This window comes from Falco peregrinus, chromosome 5 (assembly GCF_023634155.1).
Source record: "Falco peregrinus isolate bFalPer1 chromosome 5, bFalPer1.pri, whole genome shotgun sequence".
NCBI classification, from domain to species: domain Eukaryota; kingdom Metazoa; phylum Chordata; class Aves; order Falconiformes; family Falconidae; genus Falco; species Falco peregrinus.
In genome coordinates, this window is record NC_073725.1 from 94,334,056 (window position 1) to 94,351,069 (window position 17,014).

The 17,014-nt window shown below is 43.5% G+C and overlaps 1 protein-coding gene across 9 annotated transcripts in view; it reads right to left on the reverse strand.

Moving 5' to 3' along the window:
* The window catches only part of CHL1 (cell adhesion molecule L1 like), a 139,601-nt gene that overhangs the window by 14,707 nt on the left and 107,880 nt on the right, over nt 1-17,014 (reverse strand). For all 9 annotated transcript variants that reach the window (XM_055806609.1, XM_055806610.1, XM_055806602.1 and 6 more), the window contains 12 exons: nt 16,801-16,912; nt 15,933-16,099; nt 14,193-14,358; nt 12,884-13,008; nt 10,034-10,135; nt 9,612-9,809; nt 8,708-8,778; nt 5,960-6,182; nt 3,296-3,411; nt 2,924-3,128; nt 2,569-2,691; nt 1,052-1,231 (listed from right to left, as the gene is read on the reverse strand). In XM_055806609.1, the coding sequence (XP_055662584.1) occupies nt 1,052-1,231; nt 2,569-2,691; nt 2,924-3,128; nt 3,296-3,411; nt 5,960-6,182; nt 8,708-8,778; nt 9,612-9,809; nt 10,034-10,135; nt 12,884-13,008; nt 14,193-14,358; nt 15,933-16,099; nt 16,801-16,912 (1,788 nt within the window). The remainder of the gene's footprint in view (nt 1-1,051; nt 1,232-2,568; nt 2,692-2,923; nt 3,129-3,295; nt 3,412-5,959; nt 6,183-8,707; nt 8,779-9,611; nt 9,810-10,033; nt 10,136-12,883; nt 13,009-14,192; nt 14,359-15,932; nt 16,100-16,800; nt 16,913-17,014) is intronic.

The following is a 17,014-nucleotide window of genomic DNA, read 5'->3' on the forward strand; positions in this document are numbered from 1 at the left end:
AAAACCCTGCATCTTTTACTTTCCTTAATGAAGATCAATTTTAAATCACGCTGATGGATTAATAGTTACTGGCATGTGAGTACCTGTATACTACAGCGAGACTGGAGGCTACAAGACAGTTGAGGAGTTTTGCTACTTGAGAAAACAGATGATAGTTCATGATTGGAGCCTGAAATGGGACGTGATGAGTTTAAAGTACTTTTTACTTCTTTTAACAGTAACTGAAGAGATTCTGTGACTTACAAGTCCAACAGGATGTTGTGCAACATGAAACATTGTTCTATTTTATATTAACATTGTTCCAGACTGTTATCATTGCTAAAAATGATGAAGCCAGGATTCTTTTGCTTATCACAGTCTCTTTCTCCTTCCCCGTGGTAAGCGCACAGCAATGGTTTCTGATTAATAGCAAGGACTTGTTCCTCGGTATTGTAGAGTTTTCAGACTTGCTGAGCACAGTACGTTTTATTTCATTTCAGCTAAATATGAAAGATGAGCTACCATACAGTGCTTGAAATTTTCCTTTAAATCACTAAACATCAGTGGTTTAGGATAGGGTCTAAGTGGCACACAAACGACACTTCCAGTCTCTGATAAAATAATAGTAATATAACGGGTCAAATGCACTGCAGTCAACTTTATGTTCATATGGATTTTCCATGTCACATACCTGCCCCCAATGTTGCTGGAAGTCCCCCATCTCCATGCAAGGGAGGAATTTATTTTTATAATATTCCTGAGATTAGATTATCTAGTTCTTCAATTTTCTGTTCACGACCAAATGCAATTCACTTATTCTAGTATGGCTTAAAAAGAGTTGGTCATTGGGAACAGAAACACAGCCCTGTACAGCAAAATGAAACAGATAAGCTCTACTTTTCTGAAGAGCTGCATGGCTACATTAAAAAGTTCATTGATTGTTCTCATGGAAAGGAAAACAAATTTATTTCATCTAATTACAAAGGAAATGTCAAGCCTGGAATATTCTCAATAGATTTTCCCATTATTGTTAGAGCTTCTCCACATAAAAACATATTGCCTATTAACTTACTCCCTTGAGCCATCGTTAGTCCTTCTTCTGTGACCGGCTTCCCACAGCCTTTCACTGTACAAGCCTTTACATAGAATTTGTACTTGGTACTGGAGCTGAGACCTGAAAGCCTCCAGCTGAGCGTGGAGCGGTTTGCCACGCTGATGTCGTTCAGAGGTCCGATTTCGTGTGTTTCGTTTACTGAAAGGGAAAAGGCAGGCGAGTCAGATCCAGCAGCTAACGGCTACGGACATGAAACAGGCACGGACGCTCCTGCAGGGGAGGCACTCGGCAGTAAGTGGGAGGATGAAGCCTGAATAAGCATACCTCACCTGCCTGCCAAGCACTTCAGTGGGGTTTATCTCATTTGGTGAGCTATTACCGTTCTTAGAAAGCTCTCTGATTCTAGATATGCGCAGACTGAGTGGGAGGTAAAAATTACTGTCTCCTAGACCATGAAATATATATGAATCGCTTCCTGCTTGGCTTCCTGCTTGGCTTCCAAACATCTGCAAACTTTTACAAGCAAGTTAACAGATGGCTGTTTGCTTTGCTCCGCTCTGCCTTGGCACAGTTGGCAGCCAAAGGAGGGGTTGCCGCTCCCAACCCGCCTACATAGATGGATCCACTCTCTGCTTATAGTCATCAAAACAACGAGAAGATCCAGCCTCTAGCCACTGCTTGCCAAGGCAACTGGGCAGTTCTGCTATCAGCAGAGGTAAGTGAAAAGTACATTTTTTAAATTTTATTTTTTTGTAAACAGGGGACAGTCTAACCCTGGTCCATCCTCAAAAAAACTATAAAACACCCTGAACTGTCACCACACCTCACAGCTGGTGGTGTGGCAGTGTGGGACCAACACTGGACCTTGCCTGCGGTTGTCTATTCAGTCTCTTCCCAGATACTCAGGTCTTTCGCAGGCAAGAAAGAAAGAAATACCCCTGGTATTTAGTCGTTTCTCAATGTGATGACTCAACAACATGACTCAGGTGGTACCTGTCTGCGATTCTGCTGAGGCATTTTACAGGGAGGAGGTGCACACTGATATAATGTGAAGATCTGAATAAACATGGCTAAAGTGCTCTGGTTACAAACTATTTTGCACTGAATGAGTTTCACTTCAGTAAAATGCACCTACAGTTTATGGGTCTTCTTAACTACTATGTTAGGTACAATTTACAAATATGAAATAATTGAATTAGTCTATAAACATGGAATGGGGCATAGCAGCGATGTGACCTTGTATCGGGAAAGTGCATGGAAAACTTTTTGCTCTGGAAGATGACTTCAGCCTGCCCTCTAGCAGGCTGTGTGCACATCGCAGTCCAAAACGTGCTGTTCTGATCAGGGATCTTTCTGATCAGGAATCTCAGAAAGCGCCCTTCTCATCAGCCTCTGTTTTAAATAACTTTGTGCATATAACACACACACACACACACACACCCCGTCCCTGTCCCCCCCTTTTTTTTTGTTGTTTCTTTTTCTTTTTTATTTTAACTAACAATGCTTAAATTCTAAAATCAAAGTGAAACACATACTTATCTGGTACTGCAAAATGTAGCCAGTAAGGTGACCATTTGCTCTCTTGGGAAGTCCCCATGACAGTGTGACAGAGTCCTTGTCAAAGTTCAGGATCCTTAGAAACCGTGGCTGCTCAGGGACTGGAAGACAGAGGGAGCAGCATTCAGAGAGGGAGCCTGAACAGCGCCGTCCCTACACACGCTTGCTTAGTGAGGCCATAGTTTAGCTCAACACCTGCAGTTCCCCTTCCTAGTGAAGAGTTTTATGAATACTGGAGATTTTACTAACCCTTTAAATAGGAAATCAACTTGCCTTGTTACAAGGGCAACTTCTGCTCATGTCCCTCCGCCCCATATTCTCATTTTGCCTTACCTCCTTCTGGAGTTTCAAACACAACGGGGGAGCTCTCCGGGCCATCTCCTTTGGCGTTGTAAGCCAGAACAGTTAAGCGGAATTCACTGAAGGGCTCTAGACCAGGAATCATCCCATAGTTTCTGTCTCCTACAAATGTTAGGAAGTGTTTCTCTGGGTGATGCCTTTTTCCATCCAGCATGCTTTTCGTTTTCCACCAACTGACCTGCATTGAGATTGGTATTTCTATAAGAAATTATGTTGCATGGGGCTGAACACGATATTGAATTCACTCATCTTCCCAGTAATGAGAGATCGCAATCTACCCTTGATCTGGGATTGATTGAATAGCTTATTCAACTACAGCAAAATAATTAAAGAGAAATTTGTAACCTTATAGCCTCTTAAATGTCCACGAACTCTGTCCCTTGGTATTCCGAACCAGAAGACTTTGACCAACGTACTGTTCACAACATCCACCGACACACCGGAAGGAGCGGCATCTGGAACTGTAAAAACAAAAGTGCTGCCTGTTAAAGACACTTACAAGAGCTCATCTCACACTGTTCACAGCCACGGGGCTTGGCTTTCCAGCTCAAGCTGTGGCAGTTCAAGCAGTCTTACCGCAGGCAAGAAAAAAGCCATTCCACCTGCATCCAGTGGGTAAAACGGGCCAATAAACATTATTTTGCTGTATCGGGGCTTTCTGCTGCGGGCTGGAATACAGGTGCACTGGGACATATGAATTTCTACACCAGTATTTATGATTTCCTGTTTCAAGTAATGCTTACAGCAGTGAGAATATAAAAAAAAAAAACTATTAACACAGCACTCAAGAAGGCAATCATAAAGTTTTTTTATAATCAATTTCATTTTACAACTAACTCATTAAACAGTAGGATTTTAATCACTCTGCAACACAGAGTGCTATTATAGCATCTGAAAAAAGAGGCCTTGATCCATTGACAACTGAATCACAGTGAAGATTTTCCACTGATAGATATAAAATTATATCCATCACAGACACACAAAGAAAATAAACATGCTGTGGGGTTTCTTCCTCTCCGCTGTCACTATTCACCACCTCTTCTGCCATACACTCTACGGGGGAGAGAAGATGCACCCCCAGACCTCCATGTTGCCCCGCTCTGGGTGTGCAGTGGGGACTCTCCTGTCTGCACAGCACCGAAACCTTACGCTGGTGAAACACCAGGAAGCACTCGGCAGGTTGTAAACATCAAACTGTTCCACACAGGGCTGACATGGCAGACACCGGAGCGCTCGCTCGAAGGGAGGAGCTCTACAGAGAGCCTGCCCTGGGGTTTCTTTCCCTCTGTAAAGCTGGTAACACTTTTTATATCTGTGGCTACCACGGTGACTTTACTGACAGTTTCCTATCAACCTGTCGTGGACCACGATGCTCCACAGTGGCTCCTGTGAGAAGCTGCAGTGAGCGGAGAGGTGGGAGCAGCAGCACCCACCACTCACCTACTGCAGCTGGGCAGCAACCGCGGCGGGACGCGGGGTGTTACACCGAGGACGTGGCTGTCTCGTCATTTCAATAAGCAGCAAAACACACGCCACATGCTCGCCTTAGCTGGCTACGCCACCACAGACTTTTCAAAGGCCAGTCAAACCATCAGTTTTTTCATTCTTACAAAACCAACTTGAAGACTTCAGATTCCCCATGGGATGAGCACTGTCTAACGAATAAAACTAATCTGCAGATCTGAAACACAAACCCTTTGCTGGCCATCCTCGCCCCTCTCTGCCAGCCCCCCAGCCCCTCCTGCCGACCACCTGCAAAGGCGACAAGCATTTGTATATCTGGGATGAGGGAAGCCTGGCACCCCACGCCAGCTGGTCACCATGCTGTTTATTCCCTTGCTGATTTAATTCTTTAATTCCTACAAAAAATATTCTTTTTTTTTCTGTTGGTGTTAGTGCTTAACCAAGTTGCTTCCTAAAGGGCAGCTTGGCATTGCCTTACTGCAGCTGGGTAGGTTTTCTAGTCCTCCAAATATCTCCTCTAGACACCAGAGGGGACAGGCTGCTGTTCAGAGGTGTAGGGGTGGCCTCAGCAGTGACTTTATCCAGTTTCCCACAGGTGTAGCAAGGCTGTTGCATCCTGAGTGACACCAGCATTAATTCTATTAGCAGGGCAATCCTCCCGCATGTCCACTTCTCCTACTGGACATGACTATTAAAGCCCACCATGAAGCTGCAGCTCAAAGAGCATGCGCAAAGGGTGGGTATCACAAGCCGTTGCTGTGATTTCAGAGCAGCCCTGGGCATCTGTTTTGTGAGAATGGGTGGCAAGAAGAGAAAGCCTCTTTGTTTTATCTGGCCTGGGTGAGGCACTGCAGGCATAGTCCAAAAGCAGAGGTGGCCAGGTGCTGAGAAGACTCGGGGAGGAGGCTTGGAGCAGGAGTAGATCCAAAGCAAAGCCTTACAGCGGAGGCAGACTTCTGCAGAGAGGCACCTGAGAGAGGGCTGTGCCACCCAGGAGCCACGGAAAGCTGCTGGACAGAAACCCAGCCGGAGAAGGGGACCTGTTCCTCAAGTCCTCAGTGGACAAGGTAACAGCCAGCCTACACGGGAACACGGCATCGTCTATACATCCACTTACAATGCCCAGCGCCTGAGTGTTTCTGCTTAATTGCCAGAGTACTTAACTTCTGACAGTGTTAAACTGTTGAATCAGGCCCCAGACAACGAAAGAATTTTTTCCCATCAAGTAAAACACAATGACTGCTACACTTCATAGGCTTCTTATGGACTGTGGCCTTCAAACAAGTACTCAGATTAAGCCAGCAACTGAGATTAATGAAAGCACAAGTGACCTTTCCGAAAAACCCCTCAAACTCCAGCAAGTTAGCAACCATGGCACTCAGCATCAGTCTTATCTGCATCTCATGTAGCCCACCACGCTGAGCACTGGCATTCAAGCAGTTCTGGCCACAGGCTACACCTAATCCATCACTCTATATCCAATCGTTCTGCATCGCAAGCATCCCCCACGCAGCGTATTTTTACATGAAAGTTTCCGCTACTTACCATCCTCTCCTGAATACCCGATGGTAACGTTTGGTTCAGGACCGGATCCTAAATTATTTACTGCTTGGACTTTGATCTCATAAGGCACGAAGGTGGGAGTGTTTCGCAGGGTCAGAGAATGCTTCTTCACCATCTCCTCGTTCCAGTCCGCCTCGACTCCCCGCTGCCGCCAGCTGACTTTGTACTCCAGCCCCGGCCCATTCCTCTCCGCAGGCTTCAACGGCTGCGGAAGAAGTTAAAAGAGATCTTGTCTGCCTTTGTTGCAGTAATCATGAAACAGCAGCTGAGGGGAGGGGGGAATAATTTTGGAGAGCACGTTACAACAGTGGGAGAGAAAAGTAGCGGGGGGGAAAGAAAGATTTAAGTTTTCGCTGTTGTGTTAATTTCAAGACGACTGGAAGAAAAATGTCATGACTTCAAGAGAAAGGTGGGTGAAAGGCAGAGAAACTGTTCAATTAAAACCAAATTAATTGATAGTAGATACATTTCTGCATACTACATGCAGCAGTTTTTGTTTTGCCACAGGTTTTCTTTGCTTTCTTGCGTGCTGCAAAACCACACGCCTTTTAGCACAACGAAAATGCATAATTTGGTATAAGGCTATGTGTGCCTTTTAGTACAGCTAAAATCTGCATTTTATCTTAGAATTTTATGTCGCACAGCAAGTTGGGTCATTAAAATTCAGATTTGTTCTAAATGCACACCAAATGCTTGAAACTACGCCTGGACATTTAATGTGCAACTGCTGCGCTACTCTTTTTTACCCATCAGCAGAAGAATTCATCACAGCATGGTTCCCATCTAATTAACATTAATTTATAAAATATTAGAAGACGTATAACAGTGGCTTGTCATAAGACATTCTCCAGTTGAGTTTATTTCTCTGAAAATGTACTACTTTAATTAATTAAAGTTAACAGGTCACCTGCACTACTAAAAATAAAAATGAGGAGGGTTATTTCAGTCCACTGAAACAGCTGTGGGTATTTCCCACCATATAGCCTAATTTAAGTAATATTTAATTATATATTGTACATATTAAATATATAATAACTGATATGTTCCCAAGCTGTACACAGAGGTCTGAAATGAAACGGCATCGGCTTGTAAGCACCAGCAGAAAGCGATGCCCCATTGATGCTCCTTGCAAAGGGGGACCTAGGTCTGCGGGATCTGCAAAAATTCCCACTTATCTGCTCTGAGGGTACGAGACCTTTGGGATGACTGCGGCGAAGGAGTGAGCAGGCTGGGCAGCCTTCTATCAGGCAATGCTGGGAGAATCACCTCCATGGCAAAGATCCTGGAGAACAGGATTTGCAAGAGAAGCTGAAGAAATAACAAATTCCTACTAAAAAATAACTCCTCGTTTAGAGTTAAATTGCAGCGCTGCTTGACTCTTATTTTGATCTCCCTGAAGGCTGCAAATCCTTGGCTGAAAAACTAGTTGCTAATGCTCATCTGGTCTCTTAATCCAAAATAGGCAGATTAACATCATTTTCCAGCCTTTGTCTGCCAGGAATAGCGTGCTCAGTGCCTAGCATTTTCTCTGAAAAGCATACAGGAAACACCATAAATAAATGACTATGCTGTTTACGACATTTAAATGATTCAATAGGATTTATCAAAGCCTGTCCATCCCATTCTCTCCCTTCAGTCTCAGTTTCCATTTCTACTTTTGCCCTGCCTCAGCAGCAGATTACAGGCTTCCCAGCACGCAGCCGCTCGTTCTCTGCTCAACAGAGCGGTGGGCACAGCCGCATCTCCCAGCCACACTGGCTATTGCCGCTCTGCATTTCTTCGGAGAGGCAGGAATATATCCATGACCCTGGGCTACACTGGACAGCAAAAATCCCCGTTCACATCCAAGCCCATCGATCTAGAGGGCCATCTCCTTCTGGCGTACTTATAGCCTGGACCACCAGTTCACAATGGGGAAACATTTATTGTTCTTTGCTCTGAGTGGCAGATTGAGAAGTAAATCTCATGTAAATTGTGTTTAATTCCAGCCACAGAAAAATATGCTTCCTTCCACAGTTGTTGAAATTTGTCTTAAATGAAGCAATACACAGCTCTCTAAACTGTTGGCACAGAAGCTGTAAGCTTACAAGCCAGGGAATTTGAAGACTTGAAACCATCCTCAAGAACTCTACGCAATTCCTTTGACACACATGCTCAGGAGCTTTATCTACATTCCTTCAGTCCTTGATGTAAAAATTCAAGCTCACATTCTCTCGGTGAAGCGATCTGCATCATTTTGAAGCCTCCAGGCTGGAAGGGCAGAGCGATGCACAGAGCACCCCTCCCCGGCCCGGCTGCTCCTCCTGCGAGCACGGTAAAGCTGCAGTCATTTTAAGCACTTCCCTGTATGCAAGATGCACACAAGAAGAGCACACTGGGGAATTCTCACTGTGCTTCCACAGTTCTTAATAACCTGCAAAGTTAGATGTAAAAAATTGTCTTTTGAAGCAAAAATGATACTAGGGGGGAAACCCAGTACACACATTAAAGTCAATAACACCTTTACCTTTGACTTCAGGAGCATCGAGGGTCCTACCTATGGAATTTGCTAATTCCCAAAACACAGAGGTAGGGGAAGGGGAGATAAAATCAAGAGATCTGTTATTTCTTTTTTTAAATGTAATTACATTAAAACAACATCCTGATAAATTCCATGCTGCTTTAGAAACTGCCGCTTGAAGGGAGAACCTGTTTCCCATACTGTAGCATTGAGGGACATGTTCGCCTTACCTCCCATTTCATCACCATTTCATTTGGTTCAGAAGCTTCAACTCGGATGTTTTCTGGGTTCTTGTCTGGAGCTGGAACCACACAGGTGATAAGGTTAGTCTGCATAGCCTGCATTTTAATTGCATTTATATCTCAAATGCAAACAAACAAAAAAAGATGTAAAAAACCTTATTTCTGTCTTACTGAGAGTGAAAGACACCTTAACAAAAGTTCATGGGATTAATTACTTGGATCAGCAAAGCTGCTGTGACCAAAACACATTGTTTATGCTGTTTTGATTCCTAAGTGCCCTTGTTGGTTGGAGCTACCAGCTAACATGAAACTGTGACTTTTGAATTCCAAAGCACCAGATGTAGGGGGATTACGAGGAAGAGATTTTTCTCCCTATGGGGATAGTAAACAGAAGGTATGTCATTAGTGGGACGCACACAGCTGAAAGGACCTGAAATTGAAGTAAAGGGGAAAAAAATAAATAAATAAAAAAAATGCCAAGGAATGCAAATGCTGAACAGTTGGCCTCTAAAATGACTTTCAGAGACACATTTTCTGTCACGATGCGAAATGCCCTGTGAATGGAGATTTTTGGCAATTCTGTGCTGCTGCAAGGCTCCCCATAAACCCTGATCTTCTCCCGCAACGGCTTGTCCATCCCGGGCCACGACGGGCTTTAACGGTGTGAAATCAGCAGAGCTCAGGAAAGCAGTAGAGGGACACAGGTAGGAAACACCCCGCTAACCACAGCAGCGTATTCCTCACCGCAGCATCCCTGGGCTGCCGCTGAGCAGCGAAAGCAGCACAAGCCACCCTGACTTCTTGGCACCCCTCTAAGGCACAGGAGGACACTTTTATTCCCAGCAAAACACTAAAAATATTAACGTTCAGAAAACTAGATGGCAGTGTTTACCAGCCGGAGGTGTTGCGTAGCGCAGCGATGGTTTGCTAGGCTGGCTTCTTCCCACAGCGTTCACCGACGTGACACGGAACTGGTAATTCATATACGGGGCCAGTGACAAAAGGGCTGTGGTGTCATTCCCCGGGGCTCGCGTGAGCTCCTGCCACCTCCCTGGCTCCCACCGGTTCTCCTCAAACTCTATAATCGACTCTGGGGAGGAAAAAAAAACCCACACCAAAACAAAACAAAAGAAAAAAAGGCAGAGCCTATATAAATGGCTTATACATAGCAAGAATGGGAATGAACTTACACCAAATTAACTGTCATAGTAAAACCGATTAAGTATGGCTGTGAGCACGGTTTGTTTCTCCTAACAGTCATGACATGCCACAATGTTGAACAGCACAAGGTGATGCTACTGAAATCTTTCATACCGTTAACAGGGCTGTTATGGCTGGCCCCAGCTTTCCAGGACAGTCGAACACTCCGGTTCTGATTTTCAGAGAGCTGAAGGTCTTCTGGTGGATCAGGAACATCTGAGAAATAATGAAGAAGCATCAGGAGCACGGCAAGCTCTTGCCGTTTGTCTTGGCATTTCCCAAGGGATGAGAACAGCAAGTTTAGTGACGCTGGTGGTAAAACATCTTTTCATTTCAAACGGAAAAGATTAGGAAAGTGTTTTAAAAAAGCTTTTAAAGATCCTTTTTATTAGAGAACACCTGACTGTATCTCCTGGTCCTGCTTTCTCCCTTCTAAACGCAATATCCCTTCTGAAGCTCATTTCCACCTACTGTCATTACTGTGCTTGCAGCAACTGATTTTTCTTTTCAAATCAACACTAAGACCTATTTAATCATTAATAGATATTGACATTGCTCTTAGCAGAAAGTTGTATTAGCATCACTTGGATTTACCCTGGTGCAAACCAGAGCAGTAGAAGGTGACTCGGCTCCAACCGTTACCGAACTTGGCCCTTTAGAGTATGAGTGAAGGGATAACATTCATTGTCCCAGCCATCAGCACCTATGTTTAAAGGAAACCAGAAAATTCTTTGCCTGCCAACTCAATTCACACTGTCCAGAGGATCCAGAGCCAGAGGTGTTGGAGGTTGGTATGATAACTGCCCTGCACCTCGCGGGGACAAGCAAGCCCCGAGCACAGGACCACCCTGGTGCCACCAGAGCTCCCTTTCCAGGGACGTGGTCTGAACAGGGCTGAGGTTACCAGCACCACCAAAACAGGCTGCTCCCCCTCACAGTCCTGTGGGACACACACCTGCACCACCACCTTGTTCCTCTATGGCAGCAGGGGGGCTCTGTGCATCGGGTCGTCTGCCAAATCGCCGGTATTTGTACTTGCGAACACAGCGGTTTCAGACCGACAGCTGTACAGCCTCCTTACGGCTGGCGTTCACCACCGGCAGTCTGGCTGGGTTAGCTCGGTAACTGAAACAGGGAAGTTTTACATTTTATGGTTTTGTGTCAGGGCCTGATGTAAAAGGGTAACTTCTCGCTGAGGGGGCTGATGGCAACCCCACATCCTTCCAAAGTCACACACGCTCCCTCCCTCTCCTCAGCCACAGGGCTGCGGTTTCAAGATCTAAGAAACGTACAGACCAAGGAAACCAGACTGCACAACTTCAGGTCTTTGACCTCCTCCTGCCCCAATGTCCCAAGCACATTTTTCGCTGGCAATGTCATTCATTATAAGAAAAGCAGCCACCTTCACCACCGAGCTGTCTCTGTCATTGTGAGAAAAATTAATTGTGTTTGTACTGATTTTTTTTTCAAATAACAATATTGAGTTTTCTTGTTTTATCTCAGGGTACATCAGAAAGTTAAAAAGGTTATATTTTGGTTGGACTTCTTGTTTCAGTTTTCTTTGCATTTCTCCCCCCTATTTCTGTTGTACCTGGGAAAAATCATGAAAGCACCATTTCATCTACAGGCATTTTGCTGTTCTATTCTTGTTAAATATATTGAGTTAAAACTCAGCATATTTTAAAGATGACAATAGTGCATCTTAAAGATACCCACTCCTCTATCTGTTCATGTATCATAGAACAAATACTTAGCACCACTCTAACTGAATATTTCTTTTGCTCTTAGTTGCCCATACTCTGATGTCTCCATCTGCACCATAATTAGTTCTTTAGCCATTTCACAAGCCTTTCATTGCAAAAGAAGCCTGATTTTTTCATTTTGAAAATAACAGGTATTGTTAATCTACCAAGACCTTCCTTACATACGACAAACAAGGGGGAAAGAGCAGAAGACTGGTTTTCCTCTTCCGCAAATCACCTTTCTAAGAGGGAATAAAATGCTTCATGAAATTTTCATAAGTAATGTAACGAATAGCCTACAAACATTTTGAATTATACAGCACTAAAGAACACAGTACCATAAATAATGTGTATAGCATCTTCTTAATTTACTGAAAAATACCATTCATTTAAAGCGTGAAACATCTTGAAAGACAGATTGTCTTAGTTCTTGTTGCTGTCACTGCCAGAAATAAATTAAAATGTAAAATGAAGCAAAATTTAATGAAATTTAAATGATGCAAAACTGTCCACCAAACAAAATTTTAGCTATTGGCTGATGCCCTTAGGTACATGTGGAAAGGACTGCATATCACTCCGAAGTTCACCCCTGTAATTCCAAGTGGTCCTTCAGAAAGGGAGGCAGGTTGTAAGGTCAAGCTTCAGGCTGTGCAGGTCAAGGCTTTTCTCTGCTGTGGAGTTGCTCTTTGCCACCGGACAATAATTTATGCTCAGGTTCGCTAAGACAATTAATCCTTTTAGGTGCTTAACTTCCACTGATCTTCAGAGGACTTAGACATCTAAATACTGGCCTTGCGTCTTTCTTCAAAAAAATAGTCCAAGCAGTAATTAGTGTGCAAATGGCTAGTGAAGTGGGGTGAAGGACTGACCAAGGACTTCAAAGTAGAAGCAGAGCTATTCCCAATATGCTATTGCACCTTCCAGCCTGGACAAGCTCTTACAGCCACTGTGGGTAACTCCTGAACCACGAAGAAAGGCTGCCTCCTCCTAGGTCCCACAAAGATTGAATATAAATGGAAAGCGTGCATCGGTGGCCCTACTCCAGGCGGCACAAGAACAGCACAACTGAGGTTAACAAGCGAGAGGTACCTCACACCTCTGTGAAACTGGGTGATTGAGGCTCTGTAACTGAACTGGGCAAAAGAAGCAAGGAAGGGGCAGCAGGGCGATGGCTTTCTGTACCACACAGAGCTGCCTGAACAGCAGGGAAACATTCTCTTACCGAGAACTACCAGCTGCGATGTGGCGGTGACGCTGTCCAGAGACGTGCTAGCCACACACATGTAAACACCTTGATCCTCCAGTGTCACGCTTGATATGAACAGTGTATCCCTGTCCAGAATTACCCTGTGGGGTACAAAACCAAAAAAAAAAAGGTACGTACAAATAAGGTAGAGAAAAATCTGTAAGATAAGCATACGACAGACAGACACTGCTGTTCTCCAAAAAACGGTGCATAAAAAATCTTGGTAACTGGACGTTTTGAATAACATAATTGCACATCAGGCCTATTGCTTTAAAATGTAATTGTAGTTGTATTATACCGTGCTGTAAACTATTATTTGTATTTTGTAGCAATTTAGCCTCCGTGGCTGGAAGCTGGCAAGCCTCTCTGGGGCTGAAAAGAGCCACATTGATACGCATCGGCTGAGTGTCTGGGACATAGGATTTTGGCACATCATTAAGGAGGCAAATACATGGGCTTTATGTCCGAATTTTTCAAAGGGTTGAGTAAACCCGAGCATTCCTGATCCACTTGTGTGATGTCCAATGCACCAGGGGAAGCTGGCATTAACCCACACACAAGGGCTCTGTTGCAGACATGACATTTGCTTGGCGCTATCTCCCCACACTACGTGGCCTCAGCAGGATCTTCAGCCTCTCCAGCACTGCGGTATTTAGGAAACCATCTCTCTTCTGTGGTAATTAATAAAGATGTCTGATTGCTCACTGTGGGACACTTCATAGGGAATAAAGGCTGAGCTCCATCCCCTTGAGGTCAATGGAAACACAAGAGTAGGGCAAAATTCAGCCTGGACCTGTAAGTCCTAAACTCATACATAGGAAAAACTAATTGTTTTTAATGTGTACGATCTTAAGGCAGAATTCCAGAAACCTGTTTTTCATTCACTTAAATATCACAAGGACTTCATTTTGCCCAAACAGGTGTAAACCACAGGAAAATACTAGTTCCACTGAAGTGGAGAAAAAAACCCCAATAGACTGCACTGGGGCTAGAGCTGTATCTTTGGGCTGAATCAACATTTATGCAATGTTGGTGATGCTGTGATGGTGAGAGAGTGAATAAAAACCAGTATCATTTGCCAGCCATGGCTCAAAACTCACAGAGATGCATTTATATTTATACATATATAAAATGCAGATCTATTCACACATTGCATGAAGAATTCTTGCAGACATAAATTTGCATTTCAGGCTATTAAGTCTCATGTTTATTGAAACTCATATTCCAGCACCATACAGCATTATTCAGCTTAGATGAAGAAAACTCTTGCTTCTTCCCTGCTTACCTGCCATCCTCCGTGCTGTTGAATGGCAGCTCATCTCCATCTTTCCTCCAGGATAATTTAAAACTGTGTTTCAAGTGTGAATCATACTCAGACTGACATTTCAATAAAATTGAATGTGATTTCAACACTCGGGGGTTCTTTGGAGTAACAACAAGTTTTGTAGCATCTGATTGATCACAGAAAAAATACTTTGATTAGGAAGAGAGACTATTACATCGAATTTTCACCAAGCACTTCATATATAAAACACAATCTTAGGAGCAACAATCATGTCTTTTTTGTTACATATACAAACATTTCAAGTGAAGGATGGCTGTTTTCGAAACAGATATTTGCCAGGATTTAATTTTCTATCCTGAAAAATTGTTTTTTAGTTCACTCCAAATGGAAGAGCTCCAGGGGAAAAAGAAAACCAACTCAAAAAACCTACAAAAAAAGTCACAGGTGAAAATCCTTGTTAGCAGACTGTCATGAAATGGATGATAAAAAAAAGGCTTGAATATGACTTTTATGTCCAATTGCCATTTGAGATAGGCTTTGGCAATGATCCAAGAAAAATTACAAGCTTATTAAAGTCAAGTGAGAAAAAATTATTGCAATCAAGTTTGTTCTTTTAATTGACTCTAATCTGAATGCAGAAACAGATGAATAAGTAAGAAGAAAGCACTTGGCTGAATTTATTTTTACAGTGAAATGTTGCTCTGTAAGAGTTTCATTGTACATTTTCATGTTTATTATCACTGTAAAATTTACAAAGCAAAGGGTGGGTGGAAATTGAACACAAAAAGAGTGGGTTTTGTTTCTCATGTTTGTCATAGCAAATCTGCATTAGAGAGTTCTTCTGAGGACTTTGCTAATAGAGTATTTAAGTCTGGGGTGGTTTTTTTGGCAAGTCCTAAATCCTCAGCGAATTTAGATACAGCCCATTAAATTTAAACCTGTGTGCTCAACTGTCCACTGCCATCACATCCTTCAGTGGAAAATCCCTCCTGCCCAACCACGCACATAAATCCCTTAAAGCAGAATTGGAACACAAGGGATGTATCTGAAATTTAGAAGTAAACACATTTCAGTAATTTTTTTCCCTATTTACAAATATTTGCAAAGTTGATAATAAGGCAAAGGCCTAATGCGAATCCCTTACACCAACATCACCACCTAACTCATCTTGCTGCAAGGTTCTTGGGGTTCACTGTAGAAGTTGATTCAGTTTGGGATGTAACTGCTGATCAACAGGAGGGATGGCAGCTATAGGAGGATGCCCAGCTTCATCCCAGGATGTGGGAGCTTCAGGGACCCTGTCCGGCTCAGCAAGGACCCCCCCAAGCCCACGAGCACAGGGAGGGCTGTGGGCTGCTGAGGATCTGCCAAGAACCTGCTCTGAACGTAACAGAGCTGGTGGCGTGAAGGAGGGGAAATCCTTTAAAGATAATAAAGTTAACAGATCTTTGAAGTAAACTGCAAGTTTTCGGTGGCTTACGCAGCTTCTGCAAGTGTGAAGAAAGTAAATGTCATGTGCGAGCATGGAGAAATCACACAGAAAAATGGAGACAAATACTAATTGCTGCATATACATGAGACCTGTGGCAATTTCAGGTCAACATACAGAGAATTTATAGCCTCACAGAATAAATCTGTACCTTGGAGTGAATATTTACTAATCACTTATTCACTGAAAATTTGTAAATATACAGCCTCAGCAGATGTCAAAAGTCTTTCTGTGCACAACTGATCCATTACCTCTTATATCCAGATTAGCAGTAATTGCTCTTTTTCCAACAGAGTTTGCAGCCCAGCAAGCATACGAGCCCGAGTCTTCTTTCTTCGTTTCTTTGATCTCTAGGGTGCCGTTCTTATTTAACTCATAGCGCAACGCTGAAAGTGGCTCTATGCTGTCATCCTTCGTCCTATAGATGATAACAAGAGTTACGGGTTGTTTCTAGGGCTGCAGGAACTGTTATTTCATGGTTAGCAGGTATCGCAGGGAACACAGGAATTTGGGGAGCTGGCCTCAGCTCTGCCACCAAGCAACCAAGCCACGATTAGCAAGTAACTTTACACACGTGCAGCACATCATAAAGGGACATAAGCTTCCTGCAAACCAAAACCATGCTGACAGCGTCTAGCAAGGTCTTTGAACTAGTCTGGCTGAGTCTTTAATCTATAGCTGTCATCTGCAATTTTATTGCACCTGCCAAGCGCTGTGACAATGCTGTGATTTCCAACGTATGGAACCATTTCCAGGTCAATACAGTCTGTAAGTCATGCCGTTCCCAGCTCAATAATGTGTCCAAACTCAAAAAGTTGCCAAGATTTAACTAAAGCCGATGAGGCTATAGCAGGGTTTGGGTCCATACAGCATGGGTTTAATGAATGTCCCAGCGCTTGTCTCACACAGGTGTCGAGGACTTTCACCAGCCTCCCTTTAAAAACCAGTTCTTCAAGGTTCTTGAAAGTGCATTTAAACACAGAATATTTACATTGTATACAGTTTTGTAAAACATTTCTAATTTTAACTGCACAGAAACAATAACCAGCACATTTCTCAGTGTTTGGGGAGCCTGTATGAGCTTGCTTCACATGAAAACATCAGTTCTCAGTGGCTTACCATCTAATATCTGCTGCAGGCGAGGCAAAAATCTCACAGTGCAGGAAGGCACTGTAACCCACAACTGTGGCATAGTTTTCACCATCTGAGGTCAGTATTAAGGGAGCAATATCTGCAGAAGAGAATGCAAAATGAGCAGCACTGCATTTCAGAACTGGGAATATAAATACTGTCCCCGCATCATCCCCTTTTCCAACAAAGGTCAAAGGCTTAG